This window comes from Nannobrachium achirus (genome assembly GCF_963921795.1).
Source record: "Nannobrachium achirus genome assembly, chromosome: 19".
NCBI classification, from domain to species: Eukaryota; Metazoa; Chordata; class Actinopteri; order Myctophiformes; family Myctophidae; genus Nannobrachium; species Nannobrachium achirus.
The window spans coordinates 41463493-41479825 of record NC_137826.1 but is presented as its reverse complement, the minus strand read 5'-3'; the positions used below and the strand labels follow the sequence as shown (position 1 = coordinate 41479825).

At 41.1% G+C, this 16333-nt stretch overlaps 2 protein-coding genes across 2 annotated transcripts in view; both read left to right on the top strand.

Annotated features, from left to right (window-relative positions):
* LOC308304070 (actin-binding LIM protein 3-like) overlaps positions 1-7868 on the top strand; it is a gene marked incomplete at both ends in the record, with an annotated part of 116840 nt that extends 108972 nt beyond the window's left edge. Inside the window, 5 exons of the mRNA XM_080748629.1 lie at positions 1751-1809; positions 4297-4363; positions 4539-4546; positions 6322-6402; positions 7755-7868. Coding sequence (XP_080604755.1) covers positions 1751-1809; positions 4297-4363; positions 4539-4546; positions 6322-6402; positions 7755-7868 — 329 coding nt within the window. The remainder of the gene's footprint in view (positions 1-1750; positions 1810-4296; positions 4364-4538; positions 4547-6321; positions 6403-7754) is intronic.
* Positions 1-16333, top strand: part of hspa4a (heat shock protein 4a) — a 460486-nt gene that overhangs the window by 283539 nt on the left and 160614 nt on the right. The gene's annotated exons all lie outside the window — the stretch shown is intronic.

The window sequence follows — 16333 nt, the reverse complement described above, 5'->3', positions numbered from 1 at the left end:
GAAGTCTCGACATTTATCATTTCAACTTGACTTTGACGTTGGCGTAGGGTAGGATCAAATCTCACGTCAAGTCCAGAGGTGGTGTAGGATTCATCCTACACCACTTTGTTCCATTGTAGACGTGCAGAGTAGCATTGTCTAACTATTTGACAGGCAATGGACACATGTATCCACTCGAAAATGTATATCCAACACAATAATAAATAATCCTGTGAAAATATAACATTTTATAAAAGTATATTATAGCCAGCTACATCATGGACATGCACGCCGATTTTATTTCCAAGTTACAATGACAAGTAATTAAAATCTAGCAACATGAAAGCAATCTACTGTTAAGTGCTTTAACAGTCTATATCTTAAGATTGCAGACCTGGCTCAGAACAAGCACATTATAGCCTACGAAAGCATGCGAGAGCATTTTCGGGACCAGCGCGGCGCCGCTGTGATCTTACATTACCGTGAGGCGTGAGCCTCCAATTTATACAGTGACGCGAGTCCTTTTAAATATGGATAAAACCCGAAGGTCCAAACCTGGCTGTGCCCAGCCCAGCGCACGCACGCTGCGGATGATTTGTTTGGGGGTCCACGGCCCACCGGGGAGAAGACCAGCCCGTGCGGGAACGGTACATGATTGCAAGTTCAACCACTCAAACGTGCACTGCGCCGTCGCCGATATTGGGTTAAATTAATATATTCCATTCGTGACAATGACTGGTGTGGTGTCACTCATGTAGGCTGCAAGCTTACTATACAAAATAAATGGTAATAATGGTTCCACAGTGAACCAAAATGCTGCTGGGCTTGGTGGTGTGTGTGTGAACTTGAAGCGTGGAGTAAACTCTCTTCTATTGGCTTTCCTTTCGTTGTTAGGTCGTATTCGGGTTGTTCTAGTCGTAAAATCGGGGCGTTTCAAGAATAATTAAGGGCGTGTTATTTAAATTTCAGCCTGCGTATTTATCAACGCTGGGATCAAATGTACGCCAGGTGTGTCTGTTTAGGACGTTTTCGTAAATGCCACGCAAACGTTGCCCTACGCAAAATTTGGTGAAAAAATAGACCATTTACACTCCATTGATAAATGAGGGCCAAAGAGCCTGCTTTGTTACCTATAGAGACACAAAGAGCCTGCTTTGTTACCTATGGAGACACAAAGAGCCTGCTTTGTTACCTATGGAGACACAAAGAGTCTGCTTTGTTACCTATGGAGACACAAAGAGCCTGCTTTGTTACCTATGGAGACTCAAAGAGCCTGCTTTGTTACAAAGAGTCTTAAGGAATGTGACAAAAACAAAACATAACAAAATGGGGCTGAACTATCCCTGCATGTCATGTCATGTTCAAACAGACTTACCGTAAATTCATACGGTAAAATAGAATCCTGTAATACACCTAAAGAAAAGTCTAATAAACTTTGCAACAAAATGTCTACAAAAGAACGAGAGCGCGCGCACACACACACACACACACACACACACACACACACACACACACACACACACACACACACACACACACACACACACACACACACACCGCACCACAGAACACTAGAGACATGCTTTCCTCCCAGTGGGGAGAACAACTCGTTGATGTATTGTTCTAGTTCACATAGTTGTGTGTGTGTGTGTGTGTGTGTGTGTGTGTGTGTGTGTGTGTGTGTGTGTGTGTGTGTGTGTGTGTGTGTGTGTGTGTGTGTGTGTGTGTGTGTTTTGTGTTTGTTCATGTTTGTGTTTGTTTCTTCCCACAGACTCCTACATCTCCAAATCTGCCTCGTTGCCAGGCTACGGGAAAAACGGACTGAACCGGGTTGGTGAACACTATTGTGCTGCTGCAGCAGCCTGTGTGTGTATTTGTTTATTTGTTTGTGTTGTGTGCATGTTTGTAAGAGAGAAAGACCGTGTAACACTGTATGTATATGTTTGTGCAGCTACGTTACATGTGTACAGTGCTGGAAAAGGTACTCACATGCTTTACTTACTTAAGCATTAAAGTATCAATAATGCAATGTAGAAATACTCTGTTAGGGTGCCCTCAAACCAAAGTACCGCCAATGCATTTCAATGAGAGTGAAGCGGTTTGCCAGCAGAGGATTTCTGAAAAAAAACGCTCCCTTCTCATTGAAATGCATTGGCGGAACGCGGATTCCACTCTCATAGGTACTTTGGTGTGAGGGCACCCTTATAAGTTAAAGTCTGGAATGCAACATTTGCAAAAGTACAAAAGTATTGGTATCAAAATATACTTAAAGTACCAGATTTGTTTGAAAATAGCAGATCTACAAGCTCACAACGTGTCTCGATGCGACACGTTGTGAGCTTGTAGATCGGCTATTTTCAAATAGCCTAGGTATAAAATAGGGCTAAAGTGGATTAATGTATGTTTTATAATATATCGTAATAATTTATATCTGCAAAGTAACTAGTAACTAAAGTTTTCAAATAATTGTAGTGGAGTAAAAGTACAATTTTTGCCTCTGAGATGTAGCGGAGTAGAAGTGATAGTATTGGAAATTGGAAATACTCAAGTAAAGTACAAATACCTCAAAATTCTACTTAAGTACCGTACTCAAGTAAATCTACTTAGTTACTTTACACCGCTGCGTGTGTATGTGCATGTGTGTACAGTTGTGTATGTGCATGTGTGTACAGTTTGTTTGTGTGTTTTCAATCGTTCTTTCGGTTTAGTTTTTCTTTGAGTGATTAAGTGTGCCTGCTATGCAATAGCAAAACACTTATTGTAATCCGCCATACTTAAGTCATTAAGTCATTAAGTCTTTCGCCACGAATTTCTGCACGTAATAACTGCCGCACAATTTACGCCACCGCCGCAATATATACATCAAAACGTGCGGCTCGGCCGGGAATGGTGTGCTATTACTTTTCTTTCCGATCCGCGTTACCATTGCGACGTAATTCGCAAAAAACGACGCCAAAAAACCCCATTGACTTAGAATGGGGGAAACTTCGGCACGTAATAACTGCCGCACGATTTACGCCACCCCCGCAATATATACATCAAAATGTGCGGCTCGGCCGGGAATGGTGTGCTATTACTTTTCTTTCCGATCCGCTTTCCGATTGCGATGTAATTCGCAAAAAACAACGCCCAAAAACTCCATTGACTTTGAATGGGGGACTCCGAAAAAAACCCAGAAACTTTGGCGCCACATAACTCTGCCATACTTTTGCCTAGCAACGTCATTTAAAATGTAAAATGCTCACACAACTTTGGTCTTTTTCCGACCAATAGGGATGAGCTGTAATTGATTAAGCCTCGCCCCCTCTTTAACAGGAAGTGCCCTTCACCAAACAGGAAGTGCCTCTATAACTCATGAACCGTTTGTCGTACAGACTTGCGGCTGGTGTCATACCTTTTCTTTTTTTCTCAATTTTTTTTTTCTCAATTTTTTTTTTTCTCAATTTTTTTTTCTCAAATTTTTTTTTCTCAAATTTTTTTTTTCTCAAAAATTTTTTTTCTCAAATTTTTTTTTCTCAAATTTTTTTTTCTCAAATTTTTTTTCTCAAATTTTTTTTTCTCAAAAATTTTTTTTTCTCAAATTTTTTTTTCTCAAATTTTTTTTCTCAATTTTTTTTCTCAATTTTTTTTTTCTCAAAAAATGTTTTTTCTCAACATTTTTTTCTCAATTTTTTTTTTTCTCAAAAAATTTTTTTCTCAATTTTTTTTTTCTCAAATTTTTTTTTTCTCAAAATTTTTTTTTCTCAAAATTATTTTTTTCTCAACATTTTTTTTTCTCACATTTTTTTTCTCAAGATTTTTTTTTCTCACAATTTTTTTTTCAAAATTTCTTTTTCTCAAAAAAGTTTTTTTCTCAAATTTTTTTTCTCACAAAACAATTTTTTCTCAAAAAACTGTCGTTAAAGTGCGACCCGTGATAACGGCCAAAAATGCTCCAAAACGCCACTAATTAGTCGAAATGGCTGACTTCCTGTTTGGTTTCTGATTGGCTGCTGGCCTTGTGACGTGGGTAGAGCTGCGAGGGCCTGGTCATCGCTGCTTGCAGCTTTAATTCATTAATCGTCCATGACCTTAATTGGGGCCTATTTCGCCAAACAGGAAGTGCCCCTCACCAAACAGGAATTGACCCTTGATCTCGTGAACCGTTTGTCATACAGACACGCGGGTTGCGTCAAATGAAATAACGCTAATGCTAACACCAACCGCTACACAAGGTTGCACAGACTTAGCGAGCTGCAGGCACACTTAAAATTTCTTAGAAATTTTCTCTTCTAGTTTTAACATATTTTCCAACTTCAACGTGTGGTTTTCCAGCAGCCTGGGAGTGCAGGTGGAGACTATTACCAGTATGACAGTAACAACGCTGTTAACTGGCAGATCAGAGGTCAGTTCACCAGAAAACCTCAACATTCTGCTATTTTCCCACATAAAACAAGTTGTCTTTTACCATAAAAACACATAATATAATTATTCTCTTCTTTTTGTCTTTTACCACAAAAAACACACAATATAATTCTTCTCTTCTCTTCTTTTCTCTTCTCTTCTCCTTTTTCTTTCAGAGTACAAGGTAAGTTATTCCACAAATAGGGGAACAACCACTTAATCAATAATTATTATAAATAATCTATTTTAATGAAATAGTACATTTGTATTAACTGTTTTACTGCTACGGACGTTCCCGTTCGCCCCATTTCTCTGTGTCGCGTCGCGCCAATACGGCCGTTCGTTCGTTTACCTTGTTGATGTCCGTAAGCTGATGAGGGGTCGCGCCGCTGTGTACTGTAATCACATCGCCCGCAGTGATGGTCTTAAAAATCCCTTATGCGTTAACATCAACGGAGACCAATTCTCTTCCGTGTTGATTTCTCTGGCCCTGTGGCTCTGTGGCCAGAGAACACATAACGGCCAAATTCACATGAATTCTTGCATGACGCCGCCCTCTGCTGCCTGGTCTGCCAAAGTGCATGTTGCACAATCCAAAAATAAATAAATAATAATAATAAATAAATAAATGTCTATCTATCTACTATAACGTCGCAAAGGTAAGCCGCTTTTTGCTGGCGCCAGACCCAATAAATAAATAAAACATCTGGCAGTAAAAGAGTTAATAGCAAAAAAGGTCTACAGGCTCACAGCACTTAACATCATGACGTTTTATATATTTATATAAATATTTAATAATATAAATAATAAATGCTTCTGGATCGTTTGATTAATCGATAGAGTAACCCTAAGAGAAAGTAATAGTTGCAGGCCTGCTGCCAAATGTACTGAGCTGTCACCGGGCCAAGCTGCTGTCAGCGCTGATAAAAGGGGCCGTGCATCCGTGAGAAGCAGGGATAATGGAAAGCACAATCAAATTACATTCATAAAGTACAGTCTTCAGGACTGACTGACAGCGCTATCACCCGCATGCACAAATTAACCACCGCCGCCACATTCAGCCACATCCACATTGTTCTGCCTGTGGGAGTAAACGGTACTTACAGTAGAGACAACAGCGCACAAAGCATAATGGATCGCTCTCCAATTATAGTGTAATGCAAGTGCCAATTTTAATCGGCCCCCCACTCAGCCCCACACACACACACGCACGCACGCACGCACGCACGCACGCACGCACGCACGCACGCACACACGCACGCACGCACGCACGCACGCACGCACGCACGCACGCACGCACGCACGCACACACACACACACACACACACACACACACACACATGCCAGCCTATAGGTGCACCCACACTCACTTACTCGCTTTCTTACATTCATACTACAAAGCGCTAGATGCTTTACAAGCGTTGATTTCTCTCTATATCAAGGGTCTTCAACAGGTAGTCCGGGACCCCTATAGGGGGTCCTCAGTGTTACTACAGGGGGGCCTCCAAATCTTTGTGTGAAACTTTTTTCACCTTTTTTATATTAACCACTTTAGCCCAAAAATAGCAGATCTACATGCGCCTCGCAGGGTGAGAGGTTTGGTGTAGAGGGGAAAAAAGAGCACACTAAGTACAGAGTGAAAGGTCAAGTTTATTATGTATTGACGGTTCAAGTGGTTAAATATCTGAAAACACAAATTGACATGAATCCAAAATACACTGATGATTGTGCTGTCAAACCATTAAACTATATGGAATCTATGAAAAAGTTGTGGGGGTACCTGCTTCATCTCTCTCTCAACCCCTGCTCTATATCATACCCCCTATCTCTGTCTCTGTCTCTGTTTCTCTCTTTGTCTCTCTCACTCTCCCTTCCTCCCCATGTGAAGGAAGTGGAACCCCTATCATAAAGTGATATGAACAATATTAAGAACTCAGGTGTCTCGCTGTCTTTGTCCAGATCTACCCATATGAGTCCCTGGTTGTCCATGTCAGAGGACAACAGCGTCTTCCTATCGATGTGGACAGAGCCAGAATGGAGGTAAGGACGGACACAGTGGACACTCATTACCAGAGATCCAGCGGACAACATGCACTACTAAAGACATGGTGGACAGTAGGGCTGTTTTACGTTTATGTTCATTTGACATGGACAATACGAAAAAAAATATTCATCAAGTTATAAAAACATACAAAATATATGTTTTATTGGATCCGAGCAGCGCACATGTTGTCCCTCTTCCGCTGGTATCCTTTGTTATAATAATAATATTTAGTTTGTTTTTATAACTTGATACAATGTTTTTTCTATTGTCCCTGTCGAAGGGACATGGTAAACATTCATTAAGTGTGCCTGCCATGCAATGGCAAAACACTTATTGTAATCCGCCATACTTATATAATAATAATCACTTCACAAAATTTCGGCACGTAATAACTGCCGCACAATTTACGCCACCGCCGCAATATATACATCAAAACGTGCGGCTCGGCCGGGAATGGGGTGCTATTACTTTTCTAAGAGAAAAGTTGTATCGTTTAATTGATATTAATTTATTAGTGAATTAATTTTACCCATTGACTTATAATGGGAATCGCAAAAACTCACATTCAATATTTTTTTTCTCGCAAACCATAGGGGCTACAGTTTCAAAACTTGGAGAGGAGATTTATAATGATATCAAGGATTAAATAAAAAATTATTTCGTCAGTTGGCCTCATAGTGGCGCTATAACAGTCCACTTTACCTTTCGGCCTGTAACTCTTGAACCGTGGGTCGGAAAATTAAAATTCCTTTTTCCCTGGATTCCTTGGGTCATGACGCATCTCCTCATATAGGCCACGCCCATTTGCGTCAGGATAGATTTTCCGCCATTTTGAATTTTCTTCAAAACACACTTTTTGCTCCTTTTCCTACATATTTTCTCCAAATGTCACAAAAATCAATACACACGATCTATGGACTCATGCGATAAACATATTTAAACGATATTTTGATAGTCCATACTGTTCTTCCGTAACAGGGTTCCAAAGTTAGCGGGAGGAGCCCGTTTTGTAAGAAGTAGCCATAAATCACAAACGAAACATCCAGTCAACACCAAATTTTAACCACAAGTGGGGGGCGCTATACTGAACATATACCCAAAAGCATTTCCACTTCGACCCATAGGGGGCACCACAAACGCGCAAAACGTAACCGTTTCATGCCAAAACGTGTTTTTCAGGGGGAACGACCCTCTCAAAACGAAACACTAACACCAACCGCTACACAAGGTTGCACAGACTTAGCGAGCTGCAGGCACACTTAAAATTTCTTAGAAATTTTCTTTTCTAGTTCTACTTGTCTCTCTCTATCTCTCTCTCTCTCTCTCTCTCTCTCTCTCTCTCTACCAGCGTCATCTGTCTCCAGAGGAGTTCTACAGGGTGTTTGGGATGTCCATGTCTGCCTTCGACCGCCTGGCCCAGTGGAAGAAAAACGAACTGAAGAAGCAGGTCCGACTCTTCTGAGCAGACAACAGCGCGGCTGTCTGACCTGACATGGCTGCTGCTGCAGGTTCTACCGCCGTTTGACAGCCTTCACACACCTTCACACGAAGGCCTTCCTGATCCAACAAGACTCTGGCCTGCCGCAGGTTTCTACCGTATACCATTTGATAGCCTTCATATACCGTCACCAGAAGGCCTACATGATCCAACACGACTGCCTGGCTCAACAGAGCTACATAAGTATTGGTGCCACTCTCCTGATAACCTCTTGAGCCACGTGACCCATAGGAAACCATACTGTTTGATATGCTCCTACTTCCCAGGGACGAATGTCACAGTAAGGCCTACCTAACCTAACCCAGGTCAATAAGCTCTGAGGAACTCTTTCATATGAACTAGAAGTACCACCCCTCCTCTTAAGTGGTTCTGTGAGCCATCGCAGTGCTTCTGTTTGATGAAGAATCCTTCATGGTTGGGTCAAGCCTCAAACCGCGCTCAAGCGTTTCGCTCAGTGGAAGAGGATCTCTTGGATTAAAAAGAAATGCTGCTGTAAGAAGACAAGAGCAGAACCGTTTGACCTGTTGTTGGTCTACACTGCTTGGTTGCCTACACTAAGCATTAGGACGACAGAGCCAGTCCAAAGCAACTGGATAAAACAGGAAAAACAGCTACTATTCCCTCTGTTTAGAGGAGATCTGTCTGACTAGTCACACATGGAATGTAAATAACAGTCAGCACTGCACAACAGGTCCTGTCCATCCATAGCAGGTCAATCTGATCACAACGGCAAGACAAAATACTCAGTGTTTCATCATTGCTTCATTAAATGACCCTGGCTGGGTACACACACACACACAGACAGCAGGAAACAAAAAGACAGGCAGGTAGACACACAGACAGGAGGCAGGTAGACAGAGAGACAGACATACAGATGGATAGAGTGAGGCAAGAAGACAGACAGTATGAAGAGGCGTTTTTCTGTTACTTGCAGAAAAGAGCTGACTGATGCAACGCGTTGTTGGCTTGTATATTTGCTGTTTTTGGCAAGCGACACCACCATGTGGTTATTAAGAGAAGCTATAATTTATAGTGTATGGTACTGTACATGCACTATAAATTAGCCTCTCTTAAAGAAGTAGTTCACCCCCAAAATGACTTATTTTCTCAAGTCTCCGCCATGGAGAATTGAGTTGTAGACTTTTTCATCGCATTCCTAAGACAAAAAATTGATTATAGTAAATTTACCCCCATTGATTCTGAATGGGGACCCAAATGCATATGGCTCTAAATGGGGACCCAAATGCATTTGTGTGAGAATCAATGGGGGTAAATTTACTTGACCCATGACCCTAAATTTACCCCCATTGTTCTGACCCAAATGCATTTGGGTCCTCATCCAGGGCTTTATTTGGCTCCCCATCCAGAATCAATGGGGGTAAATTTACTATAATACTTTTTTTTTGTCTTAGGAATGCGACAAATACAAAAGAATATTAATATTATAAATCAAGTCTCCATGGCGTGACTAATCAATAGAAAAAAAGTCATTTTGGGGGTGGACTGCTCCTTTAATAACCACATGAACCCTAGCGTCCCTATTCTGACCAAAGAAGGTCTCAGCAAGAACAGTCACCAAAGTCATTTTAGGCTCCATGGCCATCCGCCATGACACTTTGGGTGGCGGAAGTGCCACCCAAAATAACATTAGCGTCTATGGGCACTTCGTCACTTCCGCCACCCAAAAAGTGTCATGGCGGCGTCCCATGGTGTGCCAACTTCCGGGTGTTGTCTGTTCCTGCCTAACCTTCCTTGATTCTGACTGAGGGCGAAGGGGGAAATAGCCGTTCTGCAAACTTACAGCGTGCTGCATTGCAACGTGTTGAACTTGTAGATTGGCTATTTTTTGGCAAAGAGATTTGGAGTATAGAGCCAACTAAGTACAGTATGGTTAAAGTAGTTCAGTGGCTTGAGTTTAAGCCAGGTTGTCTGCCTTAACCTTATCCTACCAGCAGATGGCAGCATGTTAACATAACCAGTTTATAGGGTGGGATACGCTTCTGATGCACTGACACAGCTCAGACAGACTGATTATGAGGAACAGCCTGGACATAAAGATCATACAGACAGACAGGTAGTAGGCAGATAGACACACGTACACATTAGACAGACAGACAGACAGACAGACAGACAGACAGACAGACAGACAGACAGACAAGCAGTCCAGATAGACAGGCAGTTCAGTGACAGGAAGACAGACCAAACTGAACCAAAACTGAGCGTTTATGAAACATACGCAGACACCCTAGTGATAAAACACAACACGTCATCTTATGGCTCAAGGCTGAGGCATCGTCGTGATCATCATCTGATCACCAGAGGGGATTTTTACATTGTGGGGAAAAAAACTGAAACCAAAGCAATACTGTGTCTTTGTTGTTTCTTTTCCTTTTTTATTTTTATTTTTTCTTATTTGGACTGAAATGTCATTTGTGTTTTTTTTTTCTGAAGCCATATCAGTGGGGCTGAAACGCTCTCTAGCCTGGAGTGGATTGAGTTAGAGTTTCATAATCTGGGAAACAATTCGGTAAAAAAAAACTAAACAAAAAAGAAAAGAGAGAAAAGTATTTTGAAAGTCTTTCTAGAGAGATTAAACATCTCATATTGTTACATTTCAGAGACAGATGGTCAAGTTTAGGAAATACATTGTGATTGAAGGCTTACAGTGGATGACAGCTTGCAACGTGGAGGCCCTTGGCAGGCCCTTAGCGCACAGCAGTGGTGGAAAAAACTCTTTTTGACTTAAACAAAAGTGTCAAATATAGAAATACACCATTACTGTTCTCATTAAATGTCCGGAATTCAAAATGTAGGCATATACTTGAGTAAAAGTACAATTGGTATCAGAATGTTCTTAAAGTACCAAAAGTTAAAAGTACTCATTATGCAGAATGTCCCATTTCACAAGTTTTCAAACGTATAAAAATCTTTTGAAAATCCACAAGATCTCTTCAAAGATCTCTACTAACGTTTTCACACAATTGTAGTGGAGAAAAAAGTACAATATTTGCCTCAAAGATGTAGTGGAGTAGTGAAGTACTGAAAATTGGAAATACTCCAGTAAAGTAAAAGTATAACTCAAAATTGTACTTAAAGGGATATTTCACTTTCAAAAAACCTTTGGTAATTTGATCATCTAATCAGGCTTTTATGAACACCCTGAACAGTTTTTAATTTGCTTGATTCAATATTTAGATATTTGATGGAAATGCCATCAGTCCTCCTCCTCCAGGAGGAGGGCCCCATACACACCCATTGTAACTTCAAACTCCATTTTAACCATGATAGATTCTTTAAAAACACCTGTTATCTTTTCTGGTGACTCCTACTACCCTCCTAATACGTGAGCAGGCTGTTTTTTGATAACATTTTAAATTTATTTTAAATAATTTCTTATCGTATTTAATTTTTTCCGTTTCCCCAAATAATTATTAAAAATAATTTAAAAAGGTTATTGAAAAAGCACGGCCTGCTCACGTATTAGGAGGGTAGTATGAGTCACCAGAAAAAAGAATGGGTGTTTTTAATGAATCTATGATGGTTAAAATGGAGTTTGAAGTTACAATGGGTGTGTATGGGGAGGCGTCTTGCAGGAGGAGGGCCTGATAACATTTACATCAAATATCTAAATATTGAATGAAGCAAATTAAAATCTGTTCAGGCCAGGTGTTCATAAAATCCTGATTAGACGATAAAATTACCAAAAGTTTTTTTGAAAGTGAAATATCTCTTTAAGTACAGCACTTGAATACAGTTACTTTACACCACTGCTCGAGTGCCAGGCGTCTCCAGCACCACGCGACCACAGGAGCATCCAACTGTGTGATTACAGCCGAAGGGTTAAACCACATAATAGCAGCCTCACCACCTCACCATGACTGGAGTTGTAATCTGAATGAACTATGACATGATGGGACGTGGAGAGAGGCTCACAGGACGAGTTTGTAGAGGAGTTGTTTCCACAGAATGAGAAAACAAACATACAGTGAAAAAGTAGCCTATACTGTACTACAGTGGTTCTCAACCTTTTCAGGCCACGACCCCCAAAATAACCATATTTCATGGGGACCCCACCACCCTACGAGCACTAAGAGTTGAGGCATTATAGTTCAGTTCTATTGTGAAAATAGCAGATCTACGTGCTCACACCGCCTCGCAACGCATGTAGATCGGCTATTTTCACAATTTCTGCCTCTAATATTTGACAATTTGGCCAATGTTTAATTTGTCATTTTAGAGGTAGTAAAAAGTCCTTAAATTGTCACTTTAGAAATTTGCAGACCCTCTTTACACTTAAACTTTAAGTTTTTGTTTAATGTTGAGAGAGAAAACAATGTTGCACATTAAGTTAATCATCTGGGGAGCCCCCAAAATAATGTGGGGACCCCCCTTGGGGTCCCGACCCACAGGTTGAGATCCACTGCTGTACTAGAACAATCCATTCATGTTTTAGCTTTCACTCTTTTGTTTCACGTTTAGGAAAATAATCGAGGGGAAAAATTTGCCATTGCTGTCAGCCACGGATGTACTAAATCGTACTCCATCTTACGATGGTGTCGCGCGCTGAAAATAGCAGACCTGCAAGCTCACAACGCGTTGCCTCCGTGACAGGCTGCGAGCTTGTAGGTCGGCTACAGTACTTTCAGAGCGCGACACTGTCATATGGTGGAAGTATGAACTGGGCTTCAAGCCCCGACGAGCCTCAGAATAGACGCTGGGATGCTGTTTGTTCCCACATCAAACCCGGTCCACCACACCATGAATGCTGTTTCATTCTGCCTTAAAACACAGCACTGGGATCCTGTCATTGTCTCGCTTTGTGATTTCTGGCCTTTTTAGTTTGACGTGCTATTGTTTCTTCCCTCCACTGTGCTCGCTCTGTGGTGTGTGTGCGTGCGTGCGTGCGTGCGTGCGTGCATGCGTGTGTGTTCATTCCTAGGAGCCTGCCAGTTGGTGTGCACAAGTTCTTTCATGTTTCCAAGAGTCAGACACAGACTGTGCAGTGTGCACAGCAAAGATCCTGAGTGTTGCTTAAAATGTTACACTTTTTTTAGTTAAACTAACACTCAGTATTAGAATTAGCCATAAATTAGCCAATATGTCCTCCTAGAAGAAATAACTGGCAGGACGGAACAAACAGAAAAAGTGAATAGTGTCGACTACGCCTTTCGTACGTTCAGATTCTGAATGGAAGCATTGATTTATTTGACAAAGGCAGAAAAACGTTGGGACGGATGGAAGGAAGGAAGGAACCCATAAAAACGTTATTAACGAGTATTAAGTTCATACAAAGCGTTGACTTTGGCATCGGTGAATACAGCCAGACATGATGATGCAACGGGACGCAGCAGGGGAAAAGTCATGCGGAAAGAAGGGAAGAGGGGAAGGAAGGAAGGAGAGAGAGAGAGAGAGAGAGAGAGAGAGAGAGAGAGAGAGAGAGAGAGAGAGAGAGATAGAGGAAAGAGCAAGGGAAGTGCGGAGGGATAGCAACCCAAGACAAACCAAGACATGGATCAAACTTTTACATTTCAAGGTCTCCCCCTTAACTCTGGCAGTGTCCAAATGGTTCCTTTTGTACACTGTCAGAGTTAGACTTGTATGGGTCCTTTTAGATCCCCCTAAAGGAACCCACAGAGTCGCTGGAATCCACTTTGAGAAAGACTGTCCTATATTAACACTGGCTAGTGGGAGGACCGGCCTGTCATGTTGCCCACGGCCACACCACTTAACCATAAACAAACCCAATATGCCCATATATAGGCAGGACCACGGCCACGTCATTCTGACATAACCATAAACAAACCCGATACGCCCATATATAGGCATGTCACTATGACTCAAGAGTCAGACATAACCATAAACAAACCCAATATGCCCATATATAGGCATGTCATTATGACTCAGACATAACCACTAGTAAGACGCCTCAGGGTGACAAGCGACCTCGGGGCGAGGTCGTGCCACAGTGATGTGGACATCAGTGATGTTGGACATCAGGGATCTCCAAATATGGGCATAAAAGGGATTTGTTCCCCTGGCATCACGGATCTCCATATCTCCATATATGGGCATAAAAGGGATTTGTTCCCCCTGGCATCATAGGGATCTCTCATCATTAATATTGATGACATCAGGGAACTCCATGTATGGGCATAAAAGGGATTCTGTTAGTGTGACATCACAGTGAAGCTAGAGCGTGATGTCAGAGCGGCAAACCCATTCTGGTAGAGTGGTTCCCCTGACATCACAGTGACATCAGAGCCTGATGACACATTTTTACGGTCTATGGGTTTGCCCATAGAAAAATGTGTACACGTCTACACGGACACGGACAAGCTGTGACATTTCTCATGGTAAACTGCGACCTTTGGGCGCAATAAACAAACCCTATATGCCTGTATAGTCATGTATGGAGGTCCGGTTATCCAGAGCCACATCCAACCGATATGCCGTATATGGTCATGTGCATGAATGGGACCGGGCGGACTTCAAACTCGGTTTGCATATCGACTTTAAAGCGATTTAAAACATATTGTTTATGAAAAGGCTAAATAAGGTAATAAAACCAAGTGTAAAGTTCGTCCAAACCTCATTGAGTCCCATTGAGTTTATTTGACGCCAGTAGAAGGTGAAACGGCGACATCTGCTCGGCCATTAATGGCTATTGGGAGAACCCGGAAGTGGCTTCATTTCCAGTGAACGAAGCTATAGCACCTTGGCTATGAGGCCCTGTAGCGGAGCCCGAACCTGAGAGTAAATTTATAATATGTCTGATTTGAGGTGGGTTCATTCACATAAAAGACTTTCCTCATCCCCCAACACTGCCTGAACCAAAATCAAGTTAAGAGCAGACATTTTGTACGACAAAGAACTACAAGGTTCTATGTTGGTTATGTGTGCATGTGTGTGTGTGTGTGTGAGGACTTGAGTGTTTTTTTTAAGAAATACAAAAGAGCCATGTTTTCAACACTTACAACAACGTATGAATGTGAAAACAGCCCAAGTCAATGCGGACAATATCAAACCTTTTCCCCCTGCTTTTTGAGCTTGTACGACAATCGTTGTTTCAGATCTGCCTGTCGTCACTCTACTGCTGCTGCTGAATCCTAATAAATTAAATTATGGTAATTAACGGTGCGAATTCATTGGACAGTTACTTTTAAACTCCTTTGGTCTGTTGCTTGCTTTGGCTGTGATGTTGACACTGATTATTATAATAGTAATACAATTATGAATAATAATAATGATAATATGAATAATACATTATTGTTATTAAATAGGCCTACATTATTATTATAATACAGTATTGTTATTATTATTAATTCATTGTTAGTGTGGTTGCACCTGCAGGGCAACCAGACTATAGTACTTGTCCGACTTTATTCCATCTTCCATCGTATCCTAAGTAAACTCTTTTTTTGCCGCGCTATTCCTCCCACAGTTTTGGTGGCACACACTTGGGCCATATGTCAAATCATCGACCAACTTCATCGGACACGCATGTGTGCTATTTTGCTAAGAGATACGTTATATAGTTTAATTTATATACATTTATTTTTGAATTAATTTTCTCCATTGACTTTAATTAAAAAATTAAAATTTCCCAAATATGCAAATGGTTGACATCATAGACTGAGACCGACACATTATGTCCATATATGGGAAATCTTCTCCAGCTGTCTGTGTCAGGTTTTTTACGGTCTATGGGTTTGACGCTCTGACATCACTGTGATGTCAGGGGAACCACACTAATGGATACCCTTTTATGCCCATATGGAGATCCCTGATGTCAGCCCATATCTGTGGGCTGACATGGGCAGGGATTGTATGTATGATGTCAGATAGTCATAGACGTCATAGGACTTTCACATAACGAATAACTGAGTAAGCATGTTTCGGGTCTCACCAGGGTCTCACAGCATATCTCCAGTGTTGGGAAAGTTCACTTTAAAAACGAACTAGTTCAAGTTCAAGTTCAGAACTTCTAAAATGAACTAGTTCATTTCATAGTTCATAATTCTATATTTTGAACTAAGTTCATGGTTTCCCAAAATGAACTAACTTAGTTCTTTTTTGTTCTTTGTTGTTTTTTTATACTTTTGGCTATTCAAAAAAAGAAGAAAAAAAAAGAAAGGAAAAAAAAGAAGAAAAAAAATATGTATATAGGTCCATATATATATGTTTAGACGTTGCTGCATGCTATTATTTGTCAAAATTATTGACACAGCCCATATAGAACCACACAGCAATAATTTCATCCAACTTAACATTGAGGTGCCCACAATATTTATGTGTCTTCCTGCACCCTTATTGTGAATGGCTGAATGTAATAACCATGTTATTGTCTCATTGTGTGAAATATCATAATATTCAAAACAAATATTTGACTCCAATTGATTCCCCACACAGTATTGACTTGATATAGCAAT